Genomic DNA, 19,609 nt, shown 5'->3' with positions numbered 1-19,609 from the left:
GGAAATCAGTCAATTGAAATAAATACATGGCTTTCACATGACTGGGAATACAGATATGCATATGTTAACCACAGATACCTTAAAAAAACTAAATCCCAGAAAACCATTCAGTATCTGGTGTGACCACTAGATGCAGCGAGCATAGAGTTGATCAGGCTGTTGATTGTGGCCTGTGGAATGTTGTTCCACTCCTCTTCAATGACTGTGCGAAGTTGCTGGACATTGGCGGGAACTGGAACACGCTGTTGTACACATCCAGAGCATCCCAAACATGCTCAATGGGTGACATGCATGGTGAGTATGCAGGCCATGGAAGAACTGTGACATTTTCAGCTTCCAGGAATTGTGTACAGATTCTTGCGACATGGTGCCGTGCATATCACGCTGAAACATGCGACTGGTTGCATTACAATGGGCCTTGTCACGAGTCTTGTCACGGTATCTCTGTGCATTCATATTGCCAACGATAAAATGCAGTTGTGTTCGTTGTCTGTAGCTCAAGCCTGTACATACCATAATCCCAACACCACCATGGGGCACTCTGTTTACAACATTGACATCAGCAAACCGCTTGCCCACACGACACCATAGTGGCTGTCTGCCATCTGCCCGGTACAGTTGAAACCTGGATTCATCCGTGAAGAGCACATTTCTCCAGCGTGTCATTGGCCATCGAAGGTGAGCATTTGCCCACTTTAGTCGGGTACAACACCGAACTGCAGTCAGGTCAAGACCCTGGTGAGGACGACGAGCACGCAGATGAGCTTCCCTGAGACGATTTCTGACAGTTTGTGCAGAAATTATTCTGTTGTGCAAACCCACAGTTTCATTAGCTGTCCAGGTGGCTCATCTCAGACCATCTCGCAGGTGAAGAAGCCGGATGTGGAGGTCCTGGGCTGGCGTGGTTGCACGTGGTCTGCTGTTGTGAGGCCGGTTGGACGTACTACCATCTCATGGTAGAGAAATTAACATTAAATTCTCTGGTAACAGCTCTGGTGGACACTTCTGTAGTCAGCATGCCAATTCCATGCTCCCTCAAAACTTGAGACATCTGTGGCATTGTGTTGTGTGACCAAACTGCACATTTTAGAGTGGCCTTTTATTGTCCACAGCACAAGGTGCACCTTTGTAATGATCATGCTGTTTAATCAGATTATTGATATGCCACATTTGTCAGGTGGATGGATTATCTTGGCAAAGGATAAATGCTCACTAACAGGGTTGTAAACAAATTTCCCCCCAAAATTAGAGAGAAATAAGCATGTTTTTTGCTTAAGGGAAATTCCTGGGATGTTTTATTTCAGCTCAAGAAACATGGGACCAACACACTTTACATGTTGCGTTTATATTTTTGTTCAGTATAAGTTGTATGTAGTGTTCAGTACAAGGTCAACCAATCACATTTATTTGCATACTAATCACTAAACATGTTCTGGTTCACTCATTAGAATGTGTATTATTGCCTTGGTCCCCAATATTTTCAACTCCTTGTATTTTTGCTAATAGAATAGTGAATAAAGTCATGGAATTTATTTTTACCCTCTAATCATAACCACAGGAATTCCATCCTGCAGGGAAATATTTGTTTCATGGTTATTATATGGTTATGAGGATTTTGCAGCATGACTCGCTGCTGACATCTGCAGGAGATTGATGCAACTGCAGTGCCCCCCCGGTGTGCCCTCTAGAAATCCTTAAAGCTACAGTCTGGGATTTGGAAAGCTGTTCAATCGTAATTTCAATGATTATTTCAGAAGAAAGTGTCTAAAATATGTTGTTACCTGTGTAGTAACGCTGTAATGGCACTACTTACATTGTATTAACACTTTGTTCTTATATATAACTTACTAGTAACCGCACTGACTGCTCAGTAATCGAACAGAGGCGTTATTTGTGATTAAACAAGATTATGGATCGATAACTCAATTCTATAAAATATTAAGCCTGGAGCTAGTCGACTAATAGTTAACTCGAAACAAATATGAAAAGGTGTACACAGAGGAGAGAAATCATTCAGCATTGAAATATTTATTTTAAGCTCTGCAAAAAAGGTTCTACAGCTCAACACTAACCTGCCCATTACATGTTAAAAGAGGTATCAAAATCTAAAATTCACAATCTTCTGAATCCACATTTAAGGCATTTAAACACACAATAAGATGTTACAACCCTTGCCAAATGATACTTTGAAAAACAAAATATTTAAAATATATATATTTTTTTACATGTTGTTATTTTTTCTTTTTAAAACATGGTGCAATTCTACAGTCTTAACTCTTTTTAAACTCCCCCCCCCCCCCCCGTACCCAATCAAAAACAGAGCTGCAATCTTCTATGTTTGGTGCTGCTAGAGTAAATAATGAATCTAAAATATATTCTAACTTAAAATACAACCGACATCGTAGCTCAAATAAACCATACAGACTCTGCAGTGCAGACTGAAACAGATACCATGTGCCGTTGGGTACGTGTGGACTTTCTTAAAGGGATAGTTCACCCAAATTAGGTGATGGGTGAACTATCCCTTTAATTCCAAAATGCCTCACCCTCCACCCACATCACAGTAGAAATTGGCATCTCCATGTCTAGGTCAAGGTAACAATATGGCTGTAGAACACACTTGGATTTCAAAGTTGAATCCTGCTGTATTTGTCATTCTTGGACATATACTGATACGTTAAAAAAAAGACACACACAACAACAACAAAAACAGGTACACTGGTAGAGCTTCAGACCGTGTTTCAAAGATCTGCTTGATAAATGGCCTACTGCTAGACTGCTGCCAGTCTTTGCAAATATGGCATGGACACCAAGGGAAGAGTTGCAGTCAAGATTATGAAAAGGCACATTCTGTAAGTTCTCATTTCATGTCAAAAGTGCTGCCACTAGCAATACTCGTGCTATTTATGGATAAAGAGCCTTGCTTGCACAAGGGCGCAACGGCAGAAGATGGTACACCTGGAATCTGTACAGCAATCTGAATGCGAATCTCCCACTTTTCATTGCCTGGCCCGGGATTTGAACCAGCAATCTTCAAATTATTGGTCTGTCTCTTTAAACCTTCAGGGGCGTGACTTTTGATTGGAAATGAAAGTTACAGGCTGGCCTTTAAAATCCAAATCAAATGTGTGTCTATTGAAAGGGTTATAGGTTGCCAGTGAGGGCCGAGTCCATGAGGTCATCGTCCTCATTCCGCATGTAGACAGGACTGGGGCGGGAGGGACGGTCCGAGCCCATCATAGAGAGAGACGTATCCGAGGCCAAAATGGGTGACCGTGACCAGCTGTCAGCCTTCATGGGACCGTGCGATACGTTCCCAGTTGACATAGACGACGACTTCTTCTTCTCCCTCTCTCTATCTTTGTCCCTCTCACGTTCCCTCTCCTTCTGCTTCTTCTTCTCCTTCTTGTGCTTCTTGTGCTTCTCCCCGGAGCTGAGCGGCATGGAGCTCATGTAGTCCTGCGGGGGCACGGGCCTCATGGCCTGGTCGTCGTCCGAGCTAGGGCTGTTCTGGTGGGACTTCTCTGCCACAGAGCTGCTGCCTGACTCGCTCTCGCTGTCGTGGTTGAGCGGCGTGTAGCCCGGCGAGCGGCTGTGGCTGGGGGAAGAGCGGTCGTGCTTGGGCGTGGAGCCGCTGAACAGGGGTGAGGCTTTGAGACCGGAAAGCTGGGGGCGCATGGATTCCCCCGAGCTCTCTCCGGGCTTCTGCAGAGTCACCTTGGCCTTGATGCTGGGTGAGCCGCCGTCCGGCTTGCTGATAATGATCTTGGCCACGCCCGTGCTGCTCACGCCTCCAGTTTTGGGATCTATGAGCTTCTTGTCCCCGCTGGCGCCCACCGACACAGACACTTTGGACTTGCCCTCTTTCTCAGACTTATCTCGTTTGATCGGGTACTCCCCGCCTTGAGACGACATTCCGTGCTTAGAGGGGCCGAGGTTTGGTGGTCCGCCCCCTGGTCCGCCTCCACCAGTACCACCGCTGCCACCAACAGGCGGTTCGCCCTCATCTTCAGGACCCCCTCCCCCGCCGACGCTCTTCAGCTTGTCTATGACGGCGGTCAGCGAGGGCTTCTTGTTGCGGCTCGGGGACTTTCCTTTGGCGTTGGGGTTGTTCGCGTTGTTCCCTTGTCCGCCACCACAACCACCCCCTCCGCCTCCACTAGAGCCATACTGAGACTGGGAGCCTCCGGAAAATGGCATGGAGCCAGAGGAAGAGGAGCTGGAGGAGGAGGTGGAAGACGAGGAGCCGGAAGAGGAACCACCACCGCCCAGCTGCTTCTGGGAGCCCATCCCCCCGCCGGAGGACGACTTGGACCCTACCAAGCCGCCGCCCCCTGAGCCCATGGGGGACTTGGCCTTGGAGGACGGCGGAGTTCCGGGGACTTGCGACTGCTGCATCTTCATGGTGGAAGAGAGCTTGTCAGAGCCACTGGGGCGAGAGTGGGAGGGGGAAATGTTGGGCTTGATGTTGGGGTTCATGAGGGACCCGGGAGGCTTGCCCCCCTGCGGCTTCATCTTGTTCCCACTTCCAACCCCGCCACCACTGCTTCCCGACCCGGAGAGTCCATGTTTGGTGATGGGAGAAGAGCCTGGCTTCCCCACACCCATTCCCTGAGAAGAGCTCTTCATCTGGGGGGGTCCACCTCCAACACCTCCTCCCACGCTCCCAGGCTTGGAGCTGATGCCTTGGCCCAGGGTGCCCTCCTTACTCTTGATCTTGCCTGAGGAAGACGAGGAGTGGGAATGATGGCTCTTGCTTCCGCTAGTGCTGCCTGCACCCCCAGTGCCACCACCAGCCGAACTGCTTGAGGTGTACCCGCCATGGGACGAGGTTTTCCCACCAGACAGTGTTCCTTTGGGAATCTGAATGGTGATCTTAGGGATAGGTGGTGTGGCACCTCCTGGTGGGGTTTGCGACCGCCCGGAGCTACCGGGAGACTTGGATCCTCCGCCAATGCTGCCTCCAGATCCCGAGCCTCCGCTGGGTGGGGTGTAGGGTCGCCCCCCTGTGCTGTGAGATGGGGACTTCCCGTCGGGTTCGAGCTTTTTGCGTTTGGGGGGCTTGTCTTTGGACTTGCCCTCGCTCGAGGGGGTGCGGCTTCGCTTCACCTGCTTCCCCTCAGTGGAGCTGCTGCCGGTCATCCCCATCCCTGAGCTGCGCCCACTCCCGCCCCCATTGTCATCCTTTGTCCTCAGAAGTCCCTGCTGCTGCTGTTTGGCTTTGGCCTCGCCGCTCTTGAAGTCACTGCTCCCCCCTCCCATGGCCATCATGAGAGGGCTCTGGCCTCCCCCCATGTGGGACGAGTGCGAGTCCCCTAGATCCAGGGCCTGACCCAGCAGTGGCTTGCCCCCTCCGCCGCTGCCCCCGAACACTATGCCTGATATGTCGAAGGGGTCCTTGAGGGAGGGGTCGGGGGTGCTCTGGCCGTGCGGGGTGGGGTTCTGGGGGGTGCCGGACGGCGTGTTCTGCTGGCTGCTCCCACCGAAGCCTTTGACCAGGTCTAGGTCTCCATCGGCGCTGGGTGAGCTGTCGTCGAAGTAGGCCTGGGGGAAGCCGTGGCTGGAGGTCAGCAGCTCGGGGTTGAAGTCCACCGTGTCGGGGAAGAAGTTGGTGGACGAGGAGTCGCTAGTAGGGGTGGTGGCGGTCGCCTCGGCGATCAGGTCGGCGGCGTTCGTGAAGGGGTTCTCGTTGCTGTTGGTGTTGAAGATGTCCGCCTCGAACACGGCGCTGCCCTGTCCCGAGCTGGACGAGTCCCGGTGCGGGGTGCCCAAGGGGCCCCCGTCCTCCCCGCTGCCCAGGTGGTGCTGCCCGTGCGATCCGCTGCCGCCTTTACCCGTCTGCTCGGGTAAGTCCGACAAGATCTCGTTTATGTCCGCGCCGATGCTGTCGGAGCTCGATAGGCGTACCATGCGAGGCAAGGATGATCCCGGAGGCGGTTGCTGCTGTTGCTGGGACTGGACATGTGACTGCGAGTGGTAGGACACTCCGGCGCCGGAAGGCGGGGTCCCGCACTGACTGGGCGCCGGGGTGATGCTGTGGGGCGTGTCCAAGCCATCGCCGGGCAGGTTGACGTCGAAGATGGGATTCTGGGAGGCGTCCACGTCCATGGAGAAGAGCTCGCGGTGGAAGTCATCCTCGGTGGGCTGGTGCTGATGGTGGTGAGGCTGCATGGACCCCGACTGCTGCTTGTTCATCCCTCCCATCCCCCCTCCTCCTGCCCCAGGCACCCCACCCTTCTCCATCCCTCTGGGACGCTTCTTCTTGCCCTTGGTGCCACCTCCGGGGCAGGTGCCACCCATGCCATCAGTGCGTGGCGACCCAGAGGAAGAGTTTTGCCTCTCTAGGGGACTCGAGCCATAGAGGGCAGCAAAGTCCTGGGCGGGGTTGTCTTTCAGCAGGTTCATTAACATGGGGTGGTTTTTGGTGTTGGTGGCAGGGGAGGATGTGGGAGGCGGAGTCTGGTGGGGTTGCGATCCAGAAGAGCTGTTCTGGGGAGTGGGGCTAGTGCCCACAGCGCCCGTGATCTGCAGCAAGCTGGTCAGAATGGGATTCTGGGTCACTTTGCTGAAGTCGTCCCCTGATTGACCCCCCTGCTGCTGCTGTTGCTGTCCAGCCGCCCCACCCTGGGGTGTACACTCTCCCCCCTGGCTTTGGCTGCGACTTATCCCGAACAGAGATGTGATTGGGCCGGCAAAGTTACCTCCCCCGCTGTTCCCGGTGGGAGTGTTGCCTCCACCGACACCCGGGAGCCCCATGGGGTTGGTGGGGTCAACCCCTGTGCCCATGCCGTACCCGGGGCTTCCAGCAGGGGGTAAGTTCTTTTTCACCATGATCTCCACCGTCTCGGCAATCAGGGAGAGGGCTGGTGTGTCTGCCTGGATGGTCTCCGCTTTCCGCCGGATGGCCCGCATGGTGACAGGGATGGACATGCACCTGAGGAAAGGGATCCGAATGGGGATGGGGCGGACATTAATTTATTTATTTTTATTTTTTTTTCATTGTCATTTATCTGACGTTTACTTATTTTAACATCCAATTATTTTCTACTGAAGGTCACATGTCCTCAAAATTATTGTATTTTGTTGAATAAAGCATATTGAATGAAACCATTTGGGTTGGTTTCTTTGCAGTGGGCTAACAACAAGAAAGGCTGAGAAGCATCTACTAGAACATAAAACAGATTGCGTGAAGGACACTTGAAACAGAGAAAATGGCCGCTCACCTCTGGACCACTTTGGTGATAAAATCGTCAGTGCAGATCAAGGCATCGGATAGGCCTTTGTACAGCTTACAGGACACCTGCCTGGAGTCAATCACCTCCATAACCACTGCAAGAGGGAGAGAGAAGGAGGTGGTGGAGAGGAGAGACAGACGGAGAGTGAGAGGAGACAGACGGAGAAGTTCGAGAGAGTTTATTTGACAAGGACAGTGCAAATGTTATCAATGTTTTAGGTTCAACGCCAATGTAAAAGAGCTGGAGTTCGCAAAGAAGCACATTCATTTTCTTCCGTAGTCAAGAGTGAGTGAAAATGCCAGACCAACAGGGCCGGAGTAGATCTAAAGTCAATTCTGTTGTGAAAGTCACAGGGCCGGTTAGAGGACTGGCGGACTGAAACAGCAGTAATGTCCATAGGGATACATTCAATTATGTTCTATTTAATTCCATGGTAATGTCAGTGTATGTCCTCACCACAGACTAGGGACTCGTTAACAGGGTGCTGGAAGGAGACGCTGAAGCTGGAGTCGGTCAGAGGACACACCTCAAACTGTAGCAGTCCTGGAGTGTCTGGAGGGGGATGACACAACAGGATATTACATCACTCAATAGCGCAAGATTCCATCTCATGTCAACTACAATTTCTGTTTTTGTGGGTTGAATGCTTCCATTTTTTTTTATCAGCATCAGTAAGGACAGCTCAAACAATGCATTGTGCATGTACTGTATTATGTTGACTAAAGTAACAATATGAAAATGATTTTGTATTTCGGTTGAGATGGAACAGCCCTGTACACTGCAGATCTCCAGGACCAGTTGTGTTCATTAGTTAGCAGTTCTTATTGAACAAGTGCAGGCCCCTCCCTGTTCCAGTTGGTCAACAACCACCACCACCACCACCACTACGCACCATCCTTGATGAAGGTGCGCTTGACGCAGCTGCCAATCAGCGTGTTGGCGGCCGCCTGGTGCCTGATAACATCCAGTAGGGCGGGCACCTGGGCTGGGTGGCGGAAGGGGATCTTGGACACCAGCGTCCCCTGCAGCGAGTGCCCGTCCTGCACCGGGGCGTCGCCATTCAGGAAGTAGCAGTGCTGCTGGTCGGGCAACGACTGAGCAGAGGGAGAGGAGAAGGGAAGGGAAAAAAACTGAGGTAAGATGGAGAGCCAATAGAGGACTCATCACGGATGTAACTGTTTTTTGCATGGACGCTGCCACTGAGGGCTCCCACTATTTTAAAGTACTCAACTAGGTGGGGGTTCCTATGGTTGGGAGCGATCAGCCAATGATAAGAGCATTGTCTTCATAAAATTTGGTTGCATGGTTTGTTAATGGCTTTACGCTACATCACCGCCATCTAGTGGCCACAGTAAATTAATGACAAGATATGGTTCAGATCTCTTGCACTGCAAGTGGCGGTAAGTCACCAATATTAGCTAGAACCCGAAAGAAGAAGAAAATGTACTACTTCTAAATGGAGATGGCCTCAGAGTACCACAGTATGAGTCATAATACCCATAACGTTTAGTGGTCAAACAGGGAAACGGTTCCAAACGTTTTTCCACCATTCATTTTTCCTATAGGGGATTTTAGAAACACTTCAATTAAGGGCTGTGTTCCGTGTAGACTTACCCTGACGTGACGTTTTGATAACCATCTCTCTCAGACAAGGTGACAGAGACCTTATTTTAAGTGTTTCTAAAATCCCCTATTGGAAAAATGAATGTTGGAAAAACGATTGGAACCATTTACCCGTTTGACCGCTAGGTTTAATGGGTATCAAATCAAACTTAATTGTATTGGTCACATACACATATTTAGCAGATGTTATTGCGGGCGTAGCGAAATGCTTGTGTATCATGACACCGCCACTGTCGGGCTCTATGGCACTGCCCGTGCTCTCACAGACGCCATAATAGGACAAATACAAAAGACGAGCCCTCGAACTCTATGGAAGAGCCTTGTTTCGTTTTTTTTCTCCAGAGACAGAATTAATTCAGTGTTTAAAACGACCGAATTTCAATATACTGGTAAGCCCTTTGTGTTTGAGCCAAATTAAAAAGATTGATAGTCCGTTTTTTACCCCCACTTCAAATAGAAGAGGTATGAAGAGGTATGTGTGGCTCACAACCCGTTCATACAGGCTCTTCTTTTCACTTGACCGAGTCACACCTGAGGCTTTCCGGCCAATCACTTGACATTCACAGGTCACACTGAGGATCGGGACGACAAGAAAAGCAGCGCCACACACTGCAGCCCTCAAGAAGCAGTTGTGCACTCTCGTGCCAACGTGACGGAGCGCTTGACGTTATCTGACGATTGAAATTAAAATTAACCAACAAAAAAAATAAAAAATAAAAAAAATCGCCCTTCGTTGCACTTCTGTAGTCGATCTGAGGAGAGCGGATAGATGTAAGCAACAGTTCATATTTCACCTAGCCTGTCTGAGGGGAAAGTGGCGCTCTCATCATATTTCTTCCACACACACACACACACACACACACCTTTCCAACACCTTCAGATCTACACAAGGGCCTAGGAAGCAGGTCTAAGAGGGGAGTGAGAGGAGGCTACTCACAGCGTAGAAGCGCATGGCGTGTGTGGGGGTGGTCAGGGGGTTCCCCCCCTCCTCCTGGAGTTGACTCTGGACGATGAGCTCGTAGAGGGGCGACAGGGTGGGGGGCGTCTCAAACACAGGAATCCCTGGTAGGAGGGGGGGGGGGGGGGGGTTAACCGACACACACAGACATGTGCCCAAACACCCACATCTACACACTTTTACACAGGGGCGAAAACAAAAAGCAACCAATGCAAAACGTACAAACCCATAGATACACCACACTAGACTTGGGCGATATACCAATTATAGGGGTATTTCGAAATATATGTATAAATACATGTATAAATGTATGATTTTCAATACTGTTTCAACATAATTTTTTTAAGGGGGTGCGTGCTACCCCACTGCTTATAACTAACTATAAGGTAAGTATAATAAATCTAAGATTTGTCTTAGCAAGTACACACCCCTTGACTTAGTCCACATTTTGTTGTGTTACAGCCTGAATATAAAATGGATTAAAATGTAGATTTGTTTTGTCACTGGCCTACACACAATATCCCATAATGTCAAAATGGAATTATGTTTCTTGAAATGTTTACAAATTAATAAAACATTTTAAAGCTGAAATGTCTTGAGTCAATAAGTATTCAACCCCTTTGTTATGGCAAGCCTAAATAAGATGAGGAGTCAAAATCTGCTTAACAAGTCACATAATAAGTTGCATGTGTGCAATAATAGTGTTTAACATGACTTTTTGAATGACTACCTCATTTCTGTACCCTACACATACAGTTATCTGTAAGGTCCCTCAATCGAGCAGTGCATTTCAAACAGATTCAACCACAAAGACCAGGTGGGTAAAAAAAGAAAAAAGAAGACATTGAATATCCCTTTGAGCATGGTGAAGTTATTAATTATACTTTGGATGGTGTAACAATACACCTAGTCACTACAAAGATAGGCATTCTTCCTAACTCAGTTGCCAGAGAGGAAGGAAACAACACAGAGGTTTCACCATGAGGCCAATGGTGACTTTAAAACAGTTGCAGAGTTTAATGGCTGCGATAGGAGAAAACTGAGGATGGATCAACAACATTCTAGTTAGTCCACAATACTAACCTAATTGACAGAGTGAAAAGAATGAAGCCTGTACAGAATACACATATTTCAAAACATGCCCCATTTTTGCAACAAGGGACTAAAGTAATACTGCAAAAAAGTGGCAAAGCAATTCACGTTTTGTCCTGAATACAAAATGTTATGCTTGGGGGAAATCCAATACAACACATTACTGAGTACCACTCTCCATATTTTTAAGCATAGTGGTGGCTACATCATGACATGGGTATGCTTGTAATCATTAAGGTATGGGGAGTTTTTCATGATAAAAATAAAACGGAACGGAACTAAGCACAGGCAAAAACCTAGAGGAAAACCTGGTTCAGTCTGCTTTCCATCAGACACTGCGATATGAATTCCCCTTTCAGCAAGACAATAACCTAAAACACAAGGCCAAATCTACACTAGAGTAGCTTACTTACCAAGAAGACTGTGAACGTTCCCGAGATTTTGACTTAAATCTGCTTGAAAAACTATGGCAAGACCTGAAAATGGTTGTCTAGCAATGATCAACATCCAACTTGACAGAGGTTGAAGAATTTTGATAATAATAAAATGCAGATGTTGTACAATCCAGGTGTGCAAAGCTCGCACAGACTTACCCAGAAAGACTCACAGCTGTAATCACTGCCAAAAGGTGACTCTATTTTTGACTCAGAGGTGTGAATATTTATTTGTAAATTTCAAAATACATGTTTTCACTTTGTCATTATGGGGTATTTGTGTGTAGATAATCCATTTTGAATTCAGGCTGTAACACAACAAGATGTGGAATACGTCAAGGGGTGTGAATACTTTTTGAAGGCACTGTACATCCAGCTCAGGCCTCCAGCTATGCGTTTGGTTTGCTAACTTGCTAGCTAAGTGGCTAGATGTCAAGATCAAGCTTCTTGGTTAGAACAGATACATGCAAACCCCCTCCTGGATCAAGATCCCTGTTACCTAAATCGTTTTGCACTTATTTTATTTTTATAACACCCCTTGTGCGCACATTCGGTAATATCTTATACTTTGGGTATGTTACAGAAACGATATGATGGCTTGAAAATCTGGATACCGCCCAACCCTAGTCCACACACACACACACACACACACACACACACACACACACACACACACACACACACACACACACACACACACACACACACACCAAAACACATACACACGTCTGAGACCACCCACCTGTAGCATTGCCCATCCTCTGGATGAAGGAGAGGGAGAAGGGCATGGGCAGGTTCATCTTGAGGAAGAAAGAAGCAGGAAGGTCCACACAGTTGGAGTTGGTCACAGACGAGAAGGAGGGGGTTCTGCAACAGAGAAAGGAGACACACAATCTCAACATTATACATGTATTTCCCCACAATGAAATAACTACTTATTACCCATTTATTATGAACTATTTATAAAAGTATCTGATGTATTTTATTCACCCCAAAAATATATTTAATGCCCACCTAAATCTTTGCTCTGGAACTGGAACTTAAATTGAATGTCTGAAATTTGGAAGAGGTCTTACCCCTTGTTGTCCACTGGGTGAGATCCCGTGATGAGGGGGGCGATGGGTAGCTTGTAGATTGACGAGGTCCCCTCCACCGTCACAGAAACACTCACACCCAGAGAGCGAGGGACTGTACAGGAGTTAAAGTAGGGCCATGTGAAGACATGCACAGATGGAGAAAGATGGCCAAAGGAGGATCATTTGGTTATTTAATTTCTAGTCTAGTTCCAAAATCCTCTACGGTTTAAGCCAAGTCAGCAAATCCAGCCAAACAAATTAGACGATTATAAGTTACCAGGTGTATTGCTTGCCAACCTACCGTTGAAGTCGGAAGTTTACATACACCTTAGCCAAATACATTTAAACTCAGTTTCTCAATTCCTGACATTTAATCCTAGTAAAAAATTCCCTGTCTTAGGTCAGCTAAGATCACCACTTTACTTTAAGAATGTGAAATGTCAGAATAATAGTAGAGAATGATTTATTTCAGATTGTATTTATTTCATCACATTCCCAGTGGGTCAGAAGTTTACATACACTCAATTAGTATTTGGTAGCATTGCCTTTAAATGGTTTAACTGGGGTCAAACGTTTCGGATAGCCTTCCACAAGCTTCCCACAATAAGTTGGATGAATTTTGGCCCATTCCTCCTGACAGAGCTGGTGTAACCGAGTCAGGTTTGTAGGCCTCCTTGCTCACACACGCTTTTTCAGCTCTGCCCACAAATTTTCTATGGGTTTGAGGTCAGGGCTTTGTGATGGCCACTCCAATAGCTTGACTTTGTTGTCCTTAAGCCATTTTGTCACAACTTTGGAAGTATGCTTGGGGTCATTGTCCATTTGGAAGACCCATTTGCGACCAAGCTTTAACTTCCTGACTGATGTCTTGAGATGTTGCGTCAATATATCCACATAATTTTCCGACCTCATGTTGGCATCTATTTTGTGAAATGCACCAGTCCCTCCTGCAGCAAAGCACCCCCACAACATGTTGCTGCCACCCCCGTGCTTCTCGGTTGGGATGGTGTTCTTCGGCTTGCAAGCCTCCCCCTTTTTCCTCCAAATATAACGATGGTCATTATGGCCAAACAGTTCTATTTTGTTTCATCAGACCAGAGGACATTTTCCAAAAAGTACAATCTTTGTCCCCATGTGCAGTTGCAAACCGTAGTCTGGCTTTTTTATGGCGGTTTTGGAGCAGTGGCTTCTTCCTTGCTGAGCGGCCTGGCAGGTTATGTCGATATAGGACTCATTTTACTGTGGATATAGATACTTTTGTACCTGTTTCCTCCAGCATCTTTACAAGGTCTGTGCTGTTGTTCTGGGATTGATTTGCACTTTTCGCACAAAAGTACGTTCATTTCTAGGAGACAGAACGCATCTCCTTCCTGAGCGGTATGACGGCTGCGTGGTCCCATGGTGTTTATACTTGCGTACTATTGTTTGTACAGATGAACGTGGTACCTTCAGGCGTTTGGAAATTGCTCCCAAGGATGAACCAGACTTGTGAAGCTCTACAATTTATTTTCTGAGGTCTTGGCTGATTTCTTTTGATTTTCCCATGATGTCAAGCAAAGAGGCACAGAGTTTGAAGGTAGGCCTTGAAATACATCCACAGGTACACCTCCAATTGACCCAAATTATGTCAATTAGCCTATCAGAAGCTTCTAAAGCCATGACATCATTTTCTGGAATTTTCCAAGCTGTTTAAAGGCACAGTCAACTTAGTATATGTAAACGTCTGACCCACTGGAATTGTGATACAAGTAAAGTAAGTAAAATAATCTGTCTGTAAACAATTGTTGAAAAAATTACTTGTGTCATGCACAAAGTAGATGTCCTAACCGACTTGCCAAAACTATAGTTTGTTATTAAGAAATTTGAGTGGTTGAAAAACGAGATTTAATGACTCCAACCTGTGTATGTAAACGTCCGACTTCAACTGTATATCTTTTCAACAATTTTTATTTATTAAACCATGGTTGAATCACGAATATATGTGTTCATCTCTATTTAGGATTAGCCTCAACGAGCGGAAAGCACTGTATTTGCTTTCTGGGCAGCACTGTGGCAAACTTCCTTCGTCCCCTCACCATTTGTGTCGGTGAAGTTGAGCTGCGAGCCTGTCCTTTCCTCGAACACATCGTACGGGGACACGTAGCACTGGAGGGAGACAAGATGGCCGCCGCTCCTGGCTGTCAGCAGGCCCACGCTCCCATGAAGGATGGTCTCGACCGTGTTAGCGTTGGTGGCTAACCTGCAACACACACACACAATAGTGAGAATTCATTCTGACAGGAACATATTTTTCTCAAAGGGGAAACCACTCAAAAAGCTCTTCTGGGACATTGTTTTTTTTTACGGAGGGAGAAATGTTCTTTAGATTTGCCACATCAGGGGCATTGTAAAAAGGGAGGTTTTGAGATACACCTAGTCAAACTGCAATGCGTACATACCTGAACATGTGCATCATCTTGGTAAGATCCAGCTCGAGGGATTGAAGTGCCAGGTACATCTTTGTTTTCAGCTTACTGGTGGGAACCGCAATAAAGATAAAAATGAAGTATAACAGCATTTGATGTAATTCAATTCCACAACCACTTATAGTGCTCCAATAGCAACTCACTTGTCTCCAGGAAGCTTGTACAGGTTGACTAGGCCCTTAAGATGTTTGGAGAACTCTTCAAAGTTCTTATCCCTTTAGAGAGGTTGGGAAAAAATGACAACCAAGATGTCATGATTAGAATGAAATGAGAGAAAAAAATGAACCGCTAAAATGTCTAACTGAATTTTCAAAGCATTGACCCCCATGAATGAAAAGCACTTTATCGACAAGTATTTTACATTCTTTAAATATTTTTTTTATATAATAATTAAATAATATTTATGTTTCTATTATTTATTTTATCTAAAATCTCACCTCAGGTGTTGAATCAGCTCCGGACAGCTCTGTAAAGAATAAAAAAAATTATGAATATAAAAAGAAATACTTGGATAACATATTTACCGTATATCACTTATTTTATAGTTAAAGCGTGTCGCACACATGCCGTTGCGTCAGATCTGAAGCTTCTTACAGGCAACTTATCTGCGTAAGACTTCTTAAGCAAAACTATCAGTTCAATACATTACTGGATATTGTTGAATTATGTTCTAATGATTTAATTCTGCGACTATGGAGTGGTGAGGAGGAGCTCCACGGGCGGACCTTTTTTTTGGTCCGGAAGTAATTTGGCCATTCATTGTAGTCACTTCTCTCTGTAGAGATGCGATTTTCTCGAGTTCTCTCGTGTCAATTAACTTGTCAATTAAAAAATGTAAAAAAGTTAAGAGTATAAGACTATGTACATATCTGTCTGTGTTTGCCAAGTTTCAAGATGAAATGACCATTGCAAAATTTGTATAAACAATCAATAGGCCTAAACTGTTCCATTTCGGGAAAATGCATTCACGAATGAATGCGATGGTTTTTAGTCTTTGCTGTAATAAAGGCTTTACAAAAAAAACTGTTTGGCACACATAGGCCTAATATGCATGCAGCGCTTGCTCAAAACCTTATTTTTCTTGATCTCCAGTTTTTTCCCACAACGAGTCAAATTTATTCCACACATCTGACTTCCCCTTTATCTCCTGCACAACCAGTAAACATTTCAGTAACAGAATTTTTCCGTCAGAAATGGCTGTAATTATGTTGCAGCTTCAGCAACACGGACAATGCTAAACACACTGATGTTCTGTGGTGGTTGCTGCAGCAGGGAGGCGAGAGAGACAACGGGTGCTAAAATCACTGTCTTTTTTTTATTTTATTATTATTAATTTTTTTTTACACAGTGCAGCAAGTCTGAGTCAGGCGGCACAATCAAATCAATTGCGGTCGGACTCCCTCTAGTCATTCGTGTGTCTTCATTATTTAACCAAACAGCACGCTTAAAGCATCAGACAAGCTCAGTGCATAAGGTTGACTTGATTGAAACATACAGGATGTGTCTCCATACGGAAAAGTACACTTTAAAAAAAAAGACAAATCAAATTTTATTGGTCACATACACATGTTTAGCAGATGTTATTGCGGGTGTAGCGAAATACTTGTGTTTCTAGCTCTGACAGTGCAGTAATATCTAACAATTTCACAAAATATACCCAATACACACAAATCTAAGCATAGGAATCAATTGGACAACTCTCGATCAACCAATATTTTTTGTCAGGCGGGGACAGCCCTAATAAACATACAGAGTAATAGTGCTGTAGGTAGGGGATAGTACTGACCGCTGGGTTCTCTCCGTGGTGGGCCACCTTCACATCCACCAGCTGACCAGCCGTGTCCAGCTGCACCTCCACATAGAACATGTCTGAAGTGATGTAACATTCTGTCCCCGAAGGACTCAGGTGGGACCCCAGCCTGGTGGGAGAGGACGAGGATGGTAGGGGTGGGATTAGAGAGAAAGAGAGGGAGGCAAATCAGACTCAGTGTGGCTAACCATGTCCTCCTCAATCAATGACTCTCTTGTCCCAAGTTTGGAAATCCATTGTACAGTCAGGAATGTACTATACAACAGATATACACAGTTAATAAAATACACATGGTTATGCCATCAATTGTATGAATAAGGAATCAGTGGATGAGTGACCTGGTGATATAAGGGAAAGAAGGAGTAAGTGAGTGAGACAAGAAGAAAGGAAGAGCTTACATGTTCTGTCGAGCGATGGACTCCAAGCGATCTGTCATGGAGGGCAGGGAGGACACTAGAGCCGAGAGAGACAAATGTAAAAACTCAACAGATTGTCTTTCAACTGTCAATAATCTGAAGATACAGGCGGGATTTTGCTATTGGCATCCAATTGCAGAAGTGCCCGTGGAACACTTTCAACGAATAGGACAGGTTGTCTTAGTGATCAATCAATAGAGACAAAGTCTCTCTTCGGGGTCTCACCTTTCAGTGCTTTCTGCAGGGTCTCTAGACAGGTGAGCAGGAGCTGGTGACCAGCCGCATTCATCTGACCACGTTTCTCCTGTGACAGAAGAAACAAGAGGGGGGAAGGATTAGAGGAGAGTAAAGATTTTCTAACTCATGTATGTATATTTGGGTTCACCCCAATGAAGTTCTATTGACTAAAACGTTGGTTTTAAGATCCATTAATCACATTGTAGAGCATGCAAGAATGCCAGTGAGCCAGAGTCTCTTTTTCCACCTGTATGCATGTCCTGAATATATCTTCCATAGTCTATAAAGTGTGCAACCGAACCAATTAACACTCTTTTCCTAACTCTATATATTTAGCATTCCATAATTTCCTCTTTTCTTATTATTTCATTCACACATGCTCTCCATCTTCTCACCATAGCCTGGCGCACCACCTTGCTGGTCTCCTGCCAAGGCCGTGAGGCATTGTGTTTGGCATGGAGTCTCTCCAACAGAGCGTTCACGCGACTCTGCTTCTCGGCTTCTGTGAATAAACAAGGTGCACAACGGAGCGAGATTGTAAGTTACACAACATTCAATTTGAATTACAGCACTTTAGTGTTCAATGACTGACATTCCAAGAGAACAATATCAGCTAGTTTTAATAACATCCTAATTACATAGCTAACTACATCATTTGTTGACATTGTGTCCTACACAAAACGTAAACACAGTGGAATTGATGGAGTAGGCTTAGCTTTGATGATACCAAGAGAGTTCACTGAGTTTTTTTACATTGCGCTCTCAAGAGGGTCCAGCACAATGTAGAAATGTTGCATCGAAGTTAGAGTAGACTATGTAATAAGTCCTTTGGGGGGGGGGGGGGGGGGGTATGGTAGATTAATAGCCAAGCCTGACAGTCTATATCTGCATAATGAACTATTGATAAGAATGGTGCAGATACATGCATGACTCTCGGACGGTGGTTGTGTTGCGAACTAGGTCAACTGGCTTGGACTTGATTGCCTACAACGTATCTAGTACAAGAAAGTGGCTAGGTAGCTAATGTCCGCTTAACTAATCCAGGTACATTTAATATAGTTGGCAGTAACAGTACTGTATTTAAATACAAATTGCCCGTAGAAAAACATAATGATGTATTACAGTAGCTAGCTAGCATGATAACTACAATGCTGGCTATGTAGCTAATATAGCTCACGAATACCCTAGCTACCATTAGCATGCTCTCAGCTTGTTGTGACTGATCTGACAACAAATATCTGACCCTAGCGTAACCACACTAGCTCCGATTGCACATATATGATACAACTCACCTGTCCCTTCTTCAGCTTTTACCCGATCTACAAGAGCCTGGTTCCCCCCAGATTGTGTTGAAAGGGTAAGTTCTCTTGCTGGGTTTGGGCTACAGCCCTGCATAGAAACCGCCGCCATCTTCACTAGCTAGCGTCTTTTTGCTAGCTACACTGTCGCTTCGCACTGGACTTCCGTAGTGGGTGGGACGTCGTTGTCAAAGATGTTATAACTAACCCCAAGATAGACCACAGCATGTAGTTTCGAACGGGAGCAAATAAGAAGGTGGGCAGAGCCAAGCACTAGCTAGCCAGATCCTATTGGCGCATTCTAGCATGTATTTGCGTTTTTACGTTAGGGAACTCCTACCCTGTGAAGTGCGCGTGTGCAATAACTAAATTAGCCCTTGCACTCCTAAACAACGCAATAAAATGAATAAAAACGTTGGCAAAGGTCAAGTCTACAAAACGTAGTCCATTCTGTTCGTAACATATTTTATTTTTGGGAACACAAAACTGTATTGAGATCAAATGTTTAGCAGAATATCGGTCAAAATCCATCTCGCTCCATCTCCCACTGCCGGCCATTGGGCTTCTTGGAAACACCAACCACATGCTTCAGATGTATATATCCGGTGAAACATCTGGCTCATTGTTCTATCGGTGTCGGAGGTCTCGTTGTTCAAATTATATCGTCAAATTGTATTTGTCACATGCGCCGAATACAACTGGTGCAGACTTTGCGGTGAAATGCTTGCTCACGAGCCCTTCCCAACGATGCAGGGTTAAAAATAAAAACACATTTAAAAAAAAAAAAAAAGTAGTAACTAAAATAAGATAGGCTACACATGAATGGAGCTATATACAGGGAGTACCAGATCAATGTAAGAGGCACGAGGTTTTTGAGGTAGATATTTACATGAAGGCAGGGTAAAGGGACTATAGTAGGCATCAGGATTGATGATAATAATACGAGTAAAATAAAATAACAGGTT

At 45.8% G+C, this 19,609-nt stretch overlaps 1 protein-coding gene across 1 annotated transcript; it reads right to left on the bottom strand.

Annotated features, from left to right (window-relative positions):
• Window positions 1–2,012: 2,012 nt before the first annotated feature.
• Window positions 2,013–18,954, bottom strand: med1 (mediator complex subunit 1). The gene is made up of 16 exons (XM_071392353.1): window positions 18,639–18,954; window positions 17,742–17,848; window positions 17,335–17,413; window positions 17,092–17,146; window positions 16,670–16,802; window positions 15,321–15,349; window positions 15,027–15,098; window positions 14,857–14,931; window positions 14,494–14,657; window positions 12,419–12,530; window positions 12,085–12,209; window positions 9,796–9,920; window positions 8,128–8,329; window positions 7,692–7,787; window positions 7,224–7,329; window positions 2,013–6,934 (listed from the first exon to the last, which is right to left on the bottom strand). Exons 1-16 carry the CDS (start codon window positions 18,754–18,756, stop codon window positions 3,145–3,147), a joined length of 5,388 nt encoding a protein of 1,795 aa, XP_071248454.1. The 5' UTR covers window positions 18,757–18,954; the 3' UTR covers window positions 2,013–3,144.
• Between the last annotated feature and the right edge of the window lie 655 nt (window positions 18,955–19,609).

The sequence above is a fragment of the Salvelinus alpinus genome, chromosome 3 (assembly GCF_045679555.1).
Source record: "Salvelinus alpinus chromosome 3, SLU_Salpinus.1, whole genome shotgun sequence".
Lineage (NCBI taxonomy): Eukaryota > Metazoa > Chordata > Actinopteri > Salmoniformes > Salmonidae > Salvelinus > Salvelinus alpinus.
Note: the sequence above shows the minus strand (reverse complement) of the source record. Positions and strands in the feature narration are given on the sequence as shown.